Source organism: Argopecten irradians, chromosome 14 (genome assembly GCF_041381155.1).
Source record: "Argopecten irradians isolate NY chromosome 14, Ai_NY, whole genome shotgun sequence".
NCBI lineage: Eukaryota > Metazoa > Mollusca > Bivalvia > Pectinida > Pectinidae > Argopecten > Argopecten irradians.
In genome coordinates this window covers 11625973-11641498 of record NC_091147.1, presented here as the reverse complement: position 1 = coordinate 11641498, position 15526 = coordinate 11625973, and the positions used below count along the sequence as shown (strand labels likewise).

At 34.4% G+C, this 15526-nt stretch overlaps 1 protein-coding gene across 1 annotated transcript; it reads left to right on the top strand.

The window, feature by feature from the left end:
• Window positions 1–3808: 3808 nt before the first annotated feature.
• Window positions 3809–10949, top strand: LOC138307226 (myosin essential light chain, striated adductor muscle). The gene is made up of 6 exons (XM_069247863.1): window positions 3809–3940; window positions 4445–4472; window positions 8190–8336; window positions 8830–8994; window positions 9970–10056; window positions 10356–10949. The coding sequence occupies exons 1-6, from the start codon at window positions 3938–3940 to the stop codon at window positions 10397–10399; spliced, it is 474 nt and encodes a 157-aa protein (XP_069103964.1). The 5' UTR covers window positions 3809–3937; the 3' UTR covers window positions 10400–10949.
• The last annotated feature ends 4577 nt before the right edge of the window (window positions 10950–15526 follow it).

Here is a 15526-nt window from a genome sequence, read left to right as displayed (position 1 = left end):
CGCTCCAATACCAGAGCGTAACGTAGAGTATCGTAGTGGAGCGGAATTTCAAGTCTATTTTTTTTAAATTAGAATGCCCAAATATACGAACTCGGCCTATTATACCTTTTGGCCGACACCATTTTTTGTCTTTAAGTCTTTTGAGCTACAATTTCCAGCTATATTGCAACCCATTTTTTATCATACAATAATGTTATAACGCAAAATTATTTTGAACGAGTTACGGAAAATATGAAATTAACGCCATACTAAAAATTCGTGCAATTAGTGCAACATTCATACGGTGCAAAAATCATATAACCACTAAAAAATAGGTTTACTATAACATAGGCGGTACTCGATTTTATGTTATGGAATGATTCATTAGAATATAAAGCACATAAAGGCTGGACCACGCGATATATTAATCGTTTCCTCTTTGAACTCCCGACACTCTTACTCTTTCTATTTCCTACCCGATCTATAAATAGCACACGGACGACGTAGGAGCATTGTTTTCTGTTTATCACGAGCAGATGTTCTAGCACGTGCTGTATGCACACTCTGGCCCACTATTGCGTTACACAGCATATGGGGTCTGCATCGCTCCGGGAGGGGCTATTACGGTACTCCCCCTCTTAGCAATCTGGGCATTACCTTACCACGTACGTGTATTTCACGTACAAACGAAACTATTTGACCTATGAACTGTTGCTGATGATATATATGTATTTTTTACTTTTGACAAGCAAAGACAAAAAATGAAACTAACAATCATGAATAGCAGAAATGCGTTACTCTTGACGACCAGAAAAATGCAGGAATAGAAAAATGGTTTACCTCGTGATCATCCACCTGAAAATCACGTGCCAGTCATGTTTTTTTGTGAATACCATAGCGGCTATAACGCATGGGAGACTATTCCAGATGAGATCATCCTTTAAAGCACTATTTTAAAGGAATATTCAATGTATGTATCGAAGTAAAATAAAATGGTGAAAAAAAACGTATATTTCGGCAAGTTTTAAATATTCTGGGGGGGGGGGGGGGGGGTTGCAAAATAAGAAATTGTTCGTTTATAAATCGTTATAAACGACTTAGAATCCTAATGTAGACGTCAGATCTCTGCGGATACTGAGCAAATATATCCTCGGAATCGGCCGCCGGATTACGAATGACGCAAACCTAGAGCGCCAATGAAGAGCCAAAGATTGACGTAAGAATATGTGGCTCTGTCCATGTGAGTACATTGCGTGAGACGTACACTATGTACATTATATCGTTGGTAATATGGACTCCGACATGATCTGTCGGATATGGCGAGTATGTGGGGGTATCGCTGTACAAAACAGACAGCCTGACCCCCTCCGTCAACTGTAGACCCCCTCCGTCCCCTGTACGGGGAGTGTGGAGACCCCACTGGACTAGACGATGGTAACCCGCTGTCAATATATCACCAAGGCGCATTCTGATGCAATATCACATTATTCGATCGGTACATGTGTCAATCGGAAAATTCATGATAATCTACGGAATATCAAATATCAAAATTGTATGCGTAATGTAAATTCACTTGATAGATCGAAGTGAGTTTTTGATTTTCGAAATTAAATTTAGCAGAATGAGATGGTCTACTTTGATTTCATCAAGGAATCAGAAAAGCTACATATCATCCTATTTAATTTCTAATTTCAATTTCAATTTTTTTTTTTCAAATGCAGCTTATAGAAATTACATGTAACATGAATGTATATTATATACACATTATAGTGTACAATATAATCGGACAATAAGACGAAGAACAGAGCAAAGATACTTTATACCGGCATTCATTAGTTATTATCTATAAATCAAAACAGGATGTCAAGATTTTTTTTCAATATTTTTAATTCAAATGCACTGACACATGAAAATGCGTAATACTATAGAAAGAAATATGAATGATAAAATGGATATGCGATTTACAAATCAATACATTTTTCATATATTAAACTAAATAGTATTTAATGATGTGTAAGAATTGTTACGTACAATGTAGTTAGTGTCAGTAAGTTCCGTGTATTACGTTTGTCGGGTTTTAATTGGTTTATTATAATTGATGTTGAGGTCAGATAGAATAGAACATAAGTATGGAATGTTAATGTTTAATGGGCTTTATATCAGTTCATATCATACTACAAAGCATATGTGATTATGTCTAGTTAAACAATTTCCATTTGTCTCTGCAATCATCGTAACATGATAAGCATATCAGAAAATACAGGCGCCACCATAGGGAAGACAGAATTCCTCACGTCAGTAGACTGTATGCACATATTGATAGTATACTAAGGTCAGTATAATACAGACACAGAAATGATGTTGTATTCGGGAATAAATGAAGTCACTCTCGTCAAAGTCGACAATATATGATAAAATTATGATAATAGAAGTAGAGATGTCGTCGCCGGGAAAGGCTTGTGAGATGTTTTTGTTGTGATGGCGACGTCAGACATGTAATATAAGGGCCGAAACGATAACAAAATCTTCTGAGCTGCTAGCTGTTTCGTTTATTTTCATTTTTCTCCACATAAGTAACAAAATAATCGAAACCCGGAGAAACAATTCCGGAAAATGGAGATTGTAAAATTAGAACCAAACATATAACATTTTTATATTCCGGATTAATTTGTATTTTCCTTGACATGTACAAATACACGTATACGACAAGAGATATTAACTCTATCCATAAAACGTCACAATATATATCCACAAGATTTTAAAATTTGTCGTAGATCCGATGGTTTGAAATTTTTCCAATTTTTGTATCCTCGACACTCCAGAGGTTACTATCTCTGTCGTTATTGTGGCTATAACCATAGTGATAGTAAACCTGGGAATATCGAGGATGAAGTTTTGACGCATTGCAGCTTCACACACGCACACATATGTATTTTTATCGTCTCATTCACAAATTAGCCAATGTAAGTAACACTATCATTCCAGTTACATGTACGTCCAGTTCTTCGATATAGTTACATTACGTAGTGATAATTGACCATTACGAATGAAAATGATAAATGTGAGAGAAGCATTTGCTAACTCAGCTATGAAAGTATCGATAGGTCGCACCTGTTATGTTTGTGCTATAAAGATAAAAAGTATTGTGTATACTGAGGCCCCTCCCCATGACCTCCTGCCTAGGTATGTCAACAGTTTTAGCCCTCCGTCAATATCTATATGGTACGTCTCCCTCGACATTGGGGATCGCGTATCGACAGAGACAACGCACACACACTATCCCTTTTCCTCCCTTGCTGGAACACACGTCGAGATTACCTTATTTGTGCAGTTCGACCTTGGCAGCGCGTGCACACCTGTCTACTCGAATGCGCCAAAATACGGGCACTGCAGTACCCTTCTGTATAATACCTTACAAATAAATTACTAGATAAGAACTCATTTAACTAATAATAAAATTCTAATGTAATTTCCTTAGATGCAATTTTAGAAAATGAATTTGTTTTCACGTGGATAGCTATGACGTTATCTCTGAGTATGGAATTTGCATAGTCCAATTATAGATCTGTGGTATCATGTTCCTGTACATCAGTCCTTACACTAACGTCACTTCCGGATTAGAAACATTTTTACGGGTAAAATAGATTTACTCTCTCTAAAGTGATATTATTGAATAATGGCACACACGTGGCATATCATTAAATGTTTACACCCCGTAGCGTATCAATAACACGACTAGATGAGTTTGTCGACGTTTTCATAATTATTCATCGATGCAGATGTTGAAACCAGATCCGATGGAGCGCATGTACCACAACCTGCCTCCCCTCTGTCAGGAGTCGACTTACCCTATATATAGCAGTAGTAAGTACAGGAAAGCTCACGGCATAATAGCATTCCGGCTCACTAGAGGACTTACATTTTCACAGGCGGCAGCAAATCCGACAAACTATTCAAGATGGTGAGTCTTATTTAATACTAACAATGTAGCATCTTAGGGAAAATTTTCTCGGCTTTCTACTTAGTTCTATCTGTTAATTTGTATTTTATATTTCTCATTCTACACCGAGTACTGCATTGTTAGATCAGTTTTAACATTTCTTATTAACTTGTTATACATATATATCAGTTATCTATGCATTGTTTTATGTAGTGCCAGCAAGTCGTTTGTTTAACAGCCCTAGTCAATATTTAATACAAGTTGCGGCCTATTCTAGTTTAGTTCCGAAAGCTTTGCCATTTAGCGACGTAAATTGTCTTGAATATATCATCACAGAAAATAAATAGGCATGCCAAATGAAAGTGTAGATTTTTTCTATCAAGTATATACACATATTCATAGAATCTTAGAAAGGCTTGCTTATTCCAATGTCATTATAGTTTGGACTTGTTATATAAGAACAATGACTGCATTGCAATGTAACATGTACCTAATAATGACGTGATATGAATTGTCTTATTGCAGCCGAAGCTTTCACAAGACGAAATCGACGGTAACCTTTGACCTTTGTAGATGTGCTCCCTCATTTTTCCTTCAAAAGTACTAACTATATTCTATTCCGTCTATTGAACTCCTATAGTACTAGATCCTGGCCCTAACTGTCCCTTAATACAAACTGCCCTTACCAAACCCTCGCTCCCATCCATGATATTGTTGTCATATAACATTGAAATATACAAATGGACAAAGCAATGAAGAGGCTATGATAAAATATATTTTATCCCTAATATCTGTGATCCCGTCATAGGTTTGATTGATAAACCCATTGAGTAGTTATGGAATCCCATCTCGCCTCTCCTTAGTTTGACCGCATGTTCTGACGGGGAATACTCGCCCTCCCTTCCCTTCAGTCGCTGGTCAAGCTTACCCTAGGGGCTGCTGACTGACAATGTGTGGTGTTTTTTGTTTTAATCCTTTCAGCACGTCCTTATCATATTACTTGTGTAAAGTGGATTAGCACGCCAGTGTTTCTATAATGCCTGCTTTGGAATATTAATCATTTATAATGTGTGATGGATTTTATAATTTGGATGATTTTTCTTTTGGATATTGAAAATTAAGATGCATTCCTCTAGGACTTATATATTTATACATTCCTATCGGCAAATGTTAATACCATGGATTATAGCCTGTGATACATGTGATTTGGATTAATCTCGCACGCGCACAGAACTATACGACGTCTGAATATCTCATCGGAAACAATACAGATATAAATATACATTGGAATATGTGAAACATGAAGTCTTGAAGACACTTTTCTACTTTAAACGTGTGTCATTACACGCGTGTAATTACTGCACCAAAGTCTTGGCAGCGGTGCAAACTAATATTTGGCACTGCCAAGGTGGAACTAACAACAAACCGTTTCCTTAGCAACCGGCGCGTGCCAAAACGGAAATACGATACGCCACGGCAGGATTCCAAATACATGAGCGAAAGTTGTAGTGGGAGTAGGGAGGGGGGCATTGCGGAGAAATCAGTGTCAGTTGTCGATAGATTTAATGATAGACAATACTGATAATTACTACAGTCTCTTTAGTTATTACCATCGTATGGAATGTAGTACGCCATCTTGTTTAAAAAAAATCATTATACGATTGATTCTCTTCATTATTCCTTCTGTGTTCGGGTTACATTAATGAAATATCTATATTTATGTAAAAATAAGTTAGCGCACCTCTTAATTATTAATATATTGCTATAATATATAATCAATAATTCAACATTTTCTTTATCTTAACATTTCAAAGGAAATTAATTCGCACATCATAGGAGATCGTATTGAAAGATCATTGAATATAACATCTCGGTATAGTAAACGGTAACATATGTTCGATATAAACCTAATGAGTGATGCGGTTAAATAACTGACCCGCACGGAAAATTATGATTATATCTGCCGACTTTAAAGAAGCTGTAGTTATCAGTAGTATTTACTAGTATATAAAATATTGCTGCTAGTAGCACATTATGGATCGTTACTATATAAACGCCAGTTCTTCGTAAGTCGTATCAAAACCCGCCTTCATATTCGAAAGTTCTTTGTTCTTCGTTGCCCTAAGTCATTGATGCTAGCCATATATCCCTATAAAATATTTTATTTTTATCGGAAAAGTAACTAATATCATAACAAAACCTCAAGAAGTTGAAATAGTTCCAACCTTTCCTGTATCTCGATGATTTTTAGTTTAATTATGTCGCTACGATTTGTCGTTAGTAACATTTATATCAATATTTCAAAAAATTCATTTTGATATGATAAATTTGGAATGTAGTGTTAATTTAGTGACTTGTATATTTTTGCACTATAAGTCGTATGAACAATTGTTTTTAAAAATATAGATGCTATAATTTAACCATGTTGCTGCTACTTTAATATAAACGTTATTGATATGTAAAAAACTTGCAACATCAACTCTCTTCGCTCATGTCAAATGTCACATATGACGATGTGGTCAGGTACAAAAACTCAAATGACATATCAAAATTTCATACAAATAATCTGACTTGGTAACGGTTTTAATGAAAACCCACAGAACTCAAAATTGTTAAAAGCAGTTTATAAAGGAGAAAATAATGACTAGATGATTATTAAAGATAATGACATATTGTTAAAATATTTAATTTTGTAAATAATATTTCATGTGTCAATGTAGTCGTGCAATGAGAAACAAATCAGTTTCATGCGTTTTTGACGTTGCCGTTTGGTATTGTATGGTAGCAACCTATCTATAACATTAGCGTATACGTAGGAGGTGAGTTGTAGACAGACAAGACAGGATAGCGTTTTACTCGCGCGTGCATGATGGGTGCTACACGTGCTAATAATTATACCGACAGTGTTTGTATGTATGTACCTACACAGGGGATGTATGTATACACACACACTGTCATAGCAGCACCACATGCTAGAGTCCTATATCCATAAATGGCCCGGCGCGTTGCAGGCCACTTCACATACACACACGCGTATATATACACATGCGATATGAATCCGCCGAGAAAACATAGTGCACGTTATAAATGACAGATGGCCTAGCGTATCGTGGTTTATGGTGGATGGATGGCATCATTAATTAGCCTCTGTTTTAGATCTACCATAGTACTAGCAACACCAGTAGACAATTCCCAGTACCCTGCTTTCCACTAGAATACATACAGTTATGACAAACTCTAAAATTATAAGCAAACAAAGAGCCTTTAACGTCTGGATAGCGCTAGATTTTTGTTAATCTAATTTCCCGTTGATGTAAGTTTCCGAATAAGAGATGCCACGTTTATAAAAACATTATTGGATCTTATTATTCTTCATTTGACATAGCAAGGTCCTAAAATGTTTTAAAAATTGAGAACATTTTTGTGACATACCTGCTTTAATAATAGTTTTAAAATGTACCGAAAATCTTTATTTTTTCGTCTCTTACAAAACGCGCGTGCTTCTGCCATCCTATAAGCATCTGTTTCACGTAGTAAAATTATTATTATTAATTTTTTGTATTTTTTTTTCAAGTATTTCAGAATTAATATTTTTATCAATGTGAGATCTTCATTAAAATCACGAGTTAACGCCCTTTATTACAATATACCAGCTTAACTAACATGACCAGACCGCTATTGTTAACGTTGATGAGAACTAATGCTGTATCAGAATCCTTTGTTTATTCTCTGACATGTAAATATCTCTAACACCAACACCAGCGCTTTAGAGGTGGTCCTGGCGGAATCCAGTCCCTCACACTGACTATAGACACCTGATATACTTTAATTAATCTATTGGTAATTGGCATCCTATCAATCAAAGCACGTGGTATACTTGATATTATGACATCAACTTTAGATAAGTAAATATATGTATAAAAACTATGAAAGAGAAAATGGTAGACATCGAATAAGTTGTCTAACTGCTTTTTCGAAAACAATTTATATTGATATTCAGTTAATAAAAAGAAAATCAGTTCAATATTTGGTATCAACTTATATTTGAGTATTAAGTTTTGTCATATTCGAGTATGTAAACATTTTTATTGTCTGTGTTTTGGACATGACCAATTATTGGTCGATGATATCAAAATTTGTACAATTCTTATTACAACTCGCCACATAGGATTACTTTTATCGATAATGAAAAGATCGGTTTTTTTAATGTATGATGCAAAATGAAAACTGTAGTAGATATATCATTGCTATACTTTGTATACTTTGACAGACCTGAAGGATGTTTTCGAACTTTTTGACTTCTGGGATGGTCGTGACGGAGCTGTCGACGCCTTCAAGCTCGGTGATGTGTGCAGGTGTTTGGGAATCAACCCCAGGAACGAGGATGTATTCGCCGTAGGAGGCACACACAAAATGGGTACGTCATTGTTTTGTGTCTAGTCACCAAGAATACGTTTGATATTCTCGGGTAAATATAATGTTGATATGTTATGTGCAGTTACCAAGATTACTTTTGATAAATAACATTATCATACATACAGGACAACGTCAATATCAAATAAGAGATTACGTTAGGTAATATAGGATATATATTACATCCTTATATAATAGCGGTTCAAAGGTAATACTATTACCGAATTTGACATATTCAAAATGTTTACAAAATCACAATCAAATGAAACTGATGGCAACAATATTGTAGAAAAATGAAGGTATGAAGGAGTGATGCGATATCGACCATATACTTTCAGGGTTAAATAAATATAGCATCATTTCAGACTTAAGATGCTTAAGGTCCGTGCAACATTTTTCTAGAAAAAAAGGAAACAATTTCTATTTTGAAACAAGAGAATGATACAAATTATATTATAAGGACATTCAGTGTACTGTATATACTGTTCTGATGACAGGCGAGAAGTCCCTTCCCTTCGAAGAATTCCTCCCCGCCTACGAGGGTCTCATGGATTGTGAACAGGGAACATTTGCCGACTACATGGAGGCTTTCAAGACTTTCGACAGGGAAGGACAAGGATTCATCTCCGGAGCCGAACTTAGGCACGTCCTCACCGCCTTGGGTAAGATATCTGTCCATTATTTATTCCATAAAATGACATTATCAATAGTGGTTTGGGCTATGTTATGACTTTCGCCTTTTACAGTGTTCTTGCATTACATGCATAAACACTATATCATTATAAAACTAATTTAATTAATGTTGTGATAGATTATATTTTGAACGTTCTTAAAATTAATTGCAAAGAGAGAAACATTTACCATGAAGCAATAGTGTTAAATCGCTTAATGTTATGATCGGTCACATTTTGAACGGTCTTTCAAGATGATCCACCTCCGGCAAATGGTATTTTTTCACTAGCAAAAACAGGAGAAGACGATTTAGTATTTTTCTTCAGTTACAAAAGTTACTTACTTTACACCATTACCAACATTGAAAAGTATGAGCTTCTAATTTTACTTCAAGTTAAAAATATGAAAAATTAATTGAATTCCGAAAAAAATTCCGTGGCACTATATCCTATATGGAATGAAGTACTGATTGTGCATGCACCAAAGGCAAAATAAATTATTTCATATTATTTTTTGTGTTAATTAGACATATATATATATATACACGGTAATACACAAATTATTATTCAAATAATGAATATCATTTATGCTATATCGGCGGTGGAGCATCTTTAAATTATTTGGAAAGAGAGAAACATTTGTCATAAAGCAATAGTGTTAAATCGCAATGTGTCCAAAGCTGACATTTTCAATATAGACCGAACACAAAGAGCAATTGCTGAGAGCGTAATCAGCTAAATCACTGTATTTCCTAATTCAGGTTTAAGGCAAATATATCCATTTTCATCATATCTATTTTGCTGCTCTCTGTGAAGTTTCCCGTCAATGAGGGGTTGTATTTCGAATAAAGAGGGAAATTTTCTTGAGGCAATAGTTAAGCAAAACATGGTGTACAAAGAGACACACGTCTCGCCAGATATGTAGTTTTCACCCCGAAGTCAGTTAAGCATCGTTTTAATTTGCAGGTGAGAGGTTGTCTGACGAGGACGTAGACGAAATCATCAAACTGACAGACTTACAGGAAGATTTGGAAGGAAACGTGAAATATGAAGGTAGGCACCCTTGATAAAGGTTACACAAGACATCAATAACAGTTAATAATTTAGTTGAATAAATAATTAGTGATCATTGTGAAGGTATGTTTAGCGATATAAATAGTCAATTACCAAATATCTTATTGACAAAATGACTTAAAATGTATCTTAATCCTGACCTTAATTAGGTAAAATAATGATGAAATAGATATAGGACATTAGGTACAAGTACACCTTTAAATCAGGTATTCGGTGTTTCCGTATGTTTTCCGTATACAATTTTCATTTTGTCTAATGAACTTTATTTTTTTTTTCAGACTTCGTGAAGAAAGTGATGGCCGGCCCATACCCAGACAAATAAACAATTGACGCATTCGGAATTCAAATGTGAAGCCGTTTCCAAGATTAAAATTGACATTTTTTGTAAAAAGAATTTCGTTTCATCGATCAGTCAAAAGTCTAAGGGTAGGTCTTACAAAACGCTGCCAGCTTCCGAGTCATCCAAATGCTTAACAACAACGACTAAGAACTACAAAAGAAAATGCCGTCAGCTTTCAGTGCCAGAAATAAGATCATATAATAACATCAGAATGTACACAGCATCCCCGTGTTCTGTAAGACTTCCCCTTCACTTAACATCAATTTTGCCGTGTTAATAATGTTACAAATTTAAATGTTATTAATTTATATTGCATTTATATATATTATATATCAACCTTTAACCGGTACCGGTTAGATATGACATCACTTCCGGGTCACGTGGCCCGATTTTGTACAGTATGTTAAGGTTGTTTATTTGTAAAGAATGAATGAGGTTGAGGACTATGTGAACAGGATATTCCCTTTTGCATCCTCGAAGTGTGAACTAGTGCAATATTTATTATTTTCCCAAATAAAACTGTTTCTTCCTATATCCGTTTTCTGTTCATACCTCTGAAGTATTTTGTATAGTGATATACTAGATATATTCCTCACTTAAGAAATGTACATTTCACGTTCGCCTTTAGACTAGAAGTGTATTATTTCTGTAAGTATAGTCGTACTATGGCCACACTTCAGGAACACTAGACGTCTCATTCTACAGAAAATGTCGGTCTACTATTTAGGAAATGTGATACCAGGAAGGCTTTGGAATACCACCTAATAAAGTACACTTCCTGTCCTAAAATGTCTATCTTTTCTGTCTTCTTTCTACTTCCATATTGTTCTACTATAAAGCCATATTTCTCATGATCTTTAAAAGGCTGTGTATTCTGCCATGCGATTTTTTCATAATTGCAGGCTATAATACTGTAAGGCAAAGTCAACTTAAAGCAACCAAATCTACGAAAATTCAGTGATGGTTGTGGTTAAGAAGCAGTTGAAAATCGAAATTCTTGTACACCAAATTTCTCGAGTTTAAACGAATTTTACCTTTTGAATCATGACAGCCACGTCTGGAAGCGCCTGTTCATGAAACTTCACTGTAAATCGTTCGGAAAATGTTGAAATAATACCAATACATATGCATATTGTTGATGTATTTATCAAGGACAAAGAGAACTAAAATTATATACATCGGAGATGTGGTATACTGTAAACCAATTTTCTTTCGCGCGCAATTTACTTTCGCGAATTTTGCGATCACGATAAATTCGTGAAAGTTCACCTCGCTATCTTTCCCAAACATCATAAATGTTGATCTTCGCAAACTTGTTTTGAAATGCAAATCGCGAAAGTGGGCGTGAGAGATAGTTGGTTTAGAGAATTTACATGAAACGGTGTCTGATGTGCTCTTTACACACCTAAGTCTTATACACCGCCCGTAACACTATGGCTACTCATAGGGAGGAATGCAGTAAGATACAACATAGGCGTTTATCATTTACACATGTGCATTCTATTTTAGTCGGTACAAGAATGTAACCTAGTAAAGTGCTGATATCGAAAGTGGAAGGGTTGTGGCTAACACACCAATCACACGACTATCGCAGTGTACTTGAATATTTAACAAGTGAACTTATATAAAAATAGATATATACATAAAACATTCATGTATTATAAACTTCTTTTTATAAAGCGGAGTTTCCTAACATTCTGCTGATACAGTTAATAAGGGATATAAGTGTTGGTCTCCATCATTGTATCGCTATATTTATAATGTATTTTCACTTTTTTCATTAAGTCGTTCTGCTAATTTATCGTTATTCAACAAGATGATGAATAATCTGTTCTGTATTTTAATTTCTGGATTATGACTCAAGTGATTACATGTGTAAATGAACAGTGTTTTCACGAATTGAGGAAGAGGACAATTATGAAAATGCTGTCATAAAAATGGTACAATAGCTAATGTTCGTTCGGTATGCAAATGTGTATCAATTTTGACAGAAAACAAACAGCGAATAACTGCATATATGTATATGTAGCTGAAAAACGTGCAAATGCATGAAATCTATAGCGAAAAAACAACAGTGACGAATTCTTTAGTTCCTTGACTATAGGTCAAATAATTCCTTTATTTCTTATACGAAATCTAATATTGGTCAAAAGTACGTGTCCCTCAATGGAACAACGATTTAACAAATTTCGAATTACAAGCTAATTAAGTTATATGTACCGTAATTTGTATTCTCGCGAACAAGATGAACTTTTAATGTGTTAAACCAAAAGTGACAACATTTTGAGAATGACAATACTAACAGCAAAATAGGCCTGAGACTGATTTTGACAGTACTGCCAAATATCATTATATTTACATCTAAAGTACAGTGAAATACAGTGCAGCTATAGTGAAGTGAAATGGGTACATACGGTCAGACCATGAAGTCAAGGTGTGGTGTACAATTTCATTTCAGATCTGTATAGGGTTATTAGTAATTGTAAAGTTGTTCCTGTGTGTTTCCATCTCAACAAAGATAAGGCATCAAAATAAGAATTTTACAGTGCGTAAATCATGAGTAATAGATACCGTATTCAGTAACTAGCCAAATGACGTATTATAAACATTGTGATATGTTGTAATTCAGTAACTAGCCAAATGATGTATTATAAAAACCGTGATATGTTGTAATTCAGTAACCACCCAAATGACGTAATATAAAAACTGTGATATGTTGTAATTCAGTAACCACCCAAATGACGTAATATAAACATCGTGATATGTCGTAACTCATGTTTACATGACATCATACCTGTTTGTCTATCCATTTAAATGATTTTCACAGATTAATTCTTGAAATCGTAAGGTTTTCAACAAAATTACTAAAGAAAAATAACATGTCAAAATTTTCGCCACACGGCCCAGTTATGGCTTAACTTTACGTAATAATAACGTATCAAAATTTCCTTTGTTTGATAAGTGTTTAAATCAATTACTGTACAAACAGATGGAGCAGAACAGGGTCAAAGCTATTTCGATAGATATTCACGACACATTTAGAGCTTTTGAATAATTGTACATGATGACATGAAAAGAGAGGGAAAACAATGTCGAATATTCAAACAAGGAGTGAAACGTCAAGTGTAAGTTAGATATACAAATAAACGTATTCTTCATGCATATTGTAAAAATATTCATTCGTCGAGGAGTGTTTCCCTACATTATTCATCATCGGAATTAAGTAACATTAACAATGAATGAGGAGAACGATAAAGATGACTTTTATATTTGTAATCAATTGATTGTAGGTCCGACGATCCTATCTTACTTGAGAGAGATAGTTTTTGTACGAGTTACGTCCCTTCCAAAAACGTAAGGGATACGTTTGATGATATATTTCACTAAGCTTATATATATGCAAATGAGTTTATACCACTGTGATGCAACACATTGTTTGTATAAGACAAATTACTAGGTAGGATGGGAGGGCGGGATATCAGGTAGACATGTATACAAGTTAACCAACTCCAGAACAGTACTAGTGCCAAACTTATGTGAAAACTACTCTGATAATTTCTGTCACTTAGAATTACCATGAGATCATATCACTTCTGAATTTAGTTGAATTAACTCGATAGATATTTGGAAGAATTATATATATAAACCGTCTTTGATTTCATTTTTTCCTTATCATGTAACGAATAACTTGTATTTATACAGGGTGAATTTTTTACACAAAGTCCAGTTTATAATACGGCTCTAAACACAGAGAAGCTGTGGAATACACTAGCAGCTATAGCTTACGGTAACGCAACTCTGAAATTAACAAGGTTTGATGAATTACTTGTAAAAATCTTTCGAATGGACAGACAAACATGTATTATGCAGTATAAACATTACTTACAACACTGAATTTATGCACCGTACTTATTGTTTTAATTATGCCTTATTCAGTCATGTTTAGATTACAAAATGCCTACAGAAGTGACTTATTAATTACAAGTAACACTGTAAATGTTAAATGAAATTGTAGACCACTTGGCTTCATGGTTTGACCCTATGTGCTCCTTTTACTGCATTGTAGACGTAAATGTAATGATTTCTGGCAGTACTGCTCAACTTCATTTGGGGTTTTTCTCTGTACATGTAAAATTAAATCCAATGCATTGTTAGTGCTCCAATTCTCAGAATGTTGGTAACGTGTGGTATTGAATAACATATAAAAAAAACCCTTCTTGATATTCGTGAGTATGAAAATTACGATGCATATAATTTGAGTCTGATTTAAAAGAATGTAAACGTTTGGAGTTATTAACAAGTAAAAAATGAAACTTTGAAGTGGGATGCCGTCGTCGTCGCAGACGTCATGTGAAGATATAGCTCCTTTGACCTGTCAAATGATATACATAAGACGTTGACGTATTGGTGTAAAATGTAACTTTATTTCAAATATCTAATAATGTAACACTACTGCTTAAAACACACAATATAGTGTATAGCTATATAGCACAGCACACTAATACGGCACAATATAAACACCGCGAGGGTATAGACCGGGGTTAAATATCAACAGCTGTGCAGTAAACATACAAAATATACACACAAAATTCATCATACATTAATTCTAATATCCCTCTCCCAGAAAAATTGAAATGCATAAAAGGTTTATAAATGTAGTCCATATCACCGGTATTTATATCGCTCCAAACTTTTATCACCTGTATTTATCGAATAAATTTCAATCTCATTCAATAATAATTTCTAGCTGTTATAGCTCAGGTTCTCTTCTCAATTCATAAATTACATGATGAAGTAGAGACGGGCTTCAATATTGTTTTCTCATATCGATAGGTCGGTTAATTATTGAACCATGTTTATACCTCAATGTAACCAGACGTAGCTAGATTATATACAGCAATAAAAAAATCATTGAGCGTTTACACAACATCCTTTACCGGTATCCACTAGGAATAGTTTCAAACGTTGAAAACGCTTTTAAGATTAACAACATTTTTTATAAACATATAATTGATGTTATACACTAATCTAACAATGTAAAATACATATAACATAGAACATTAAGTATAGTACTACATATGTATATAGTATATAATATGTATGAATTGC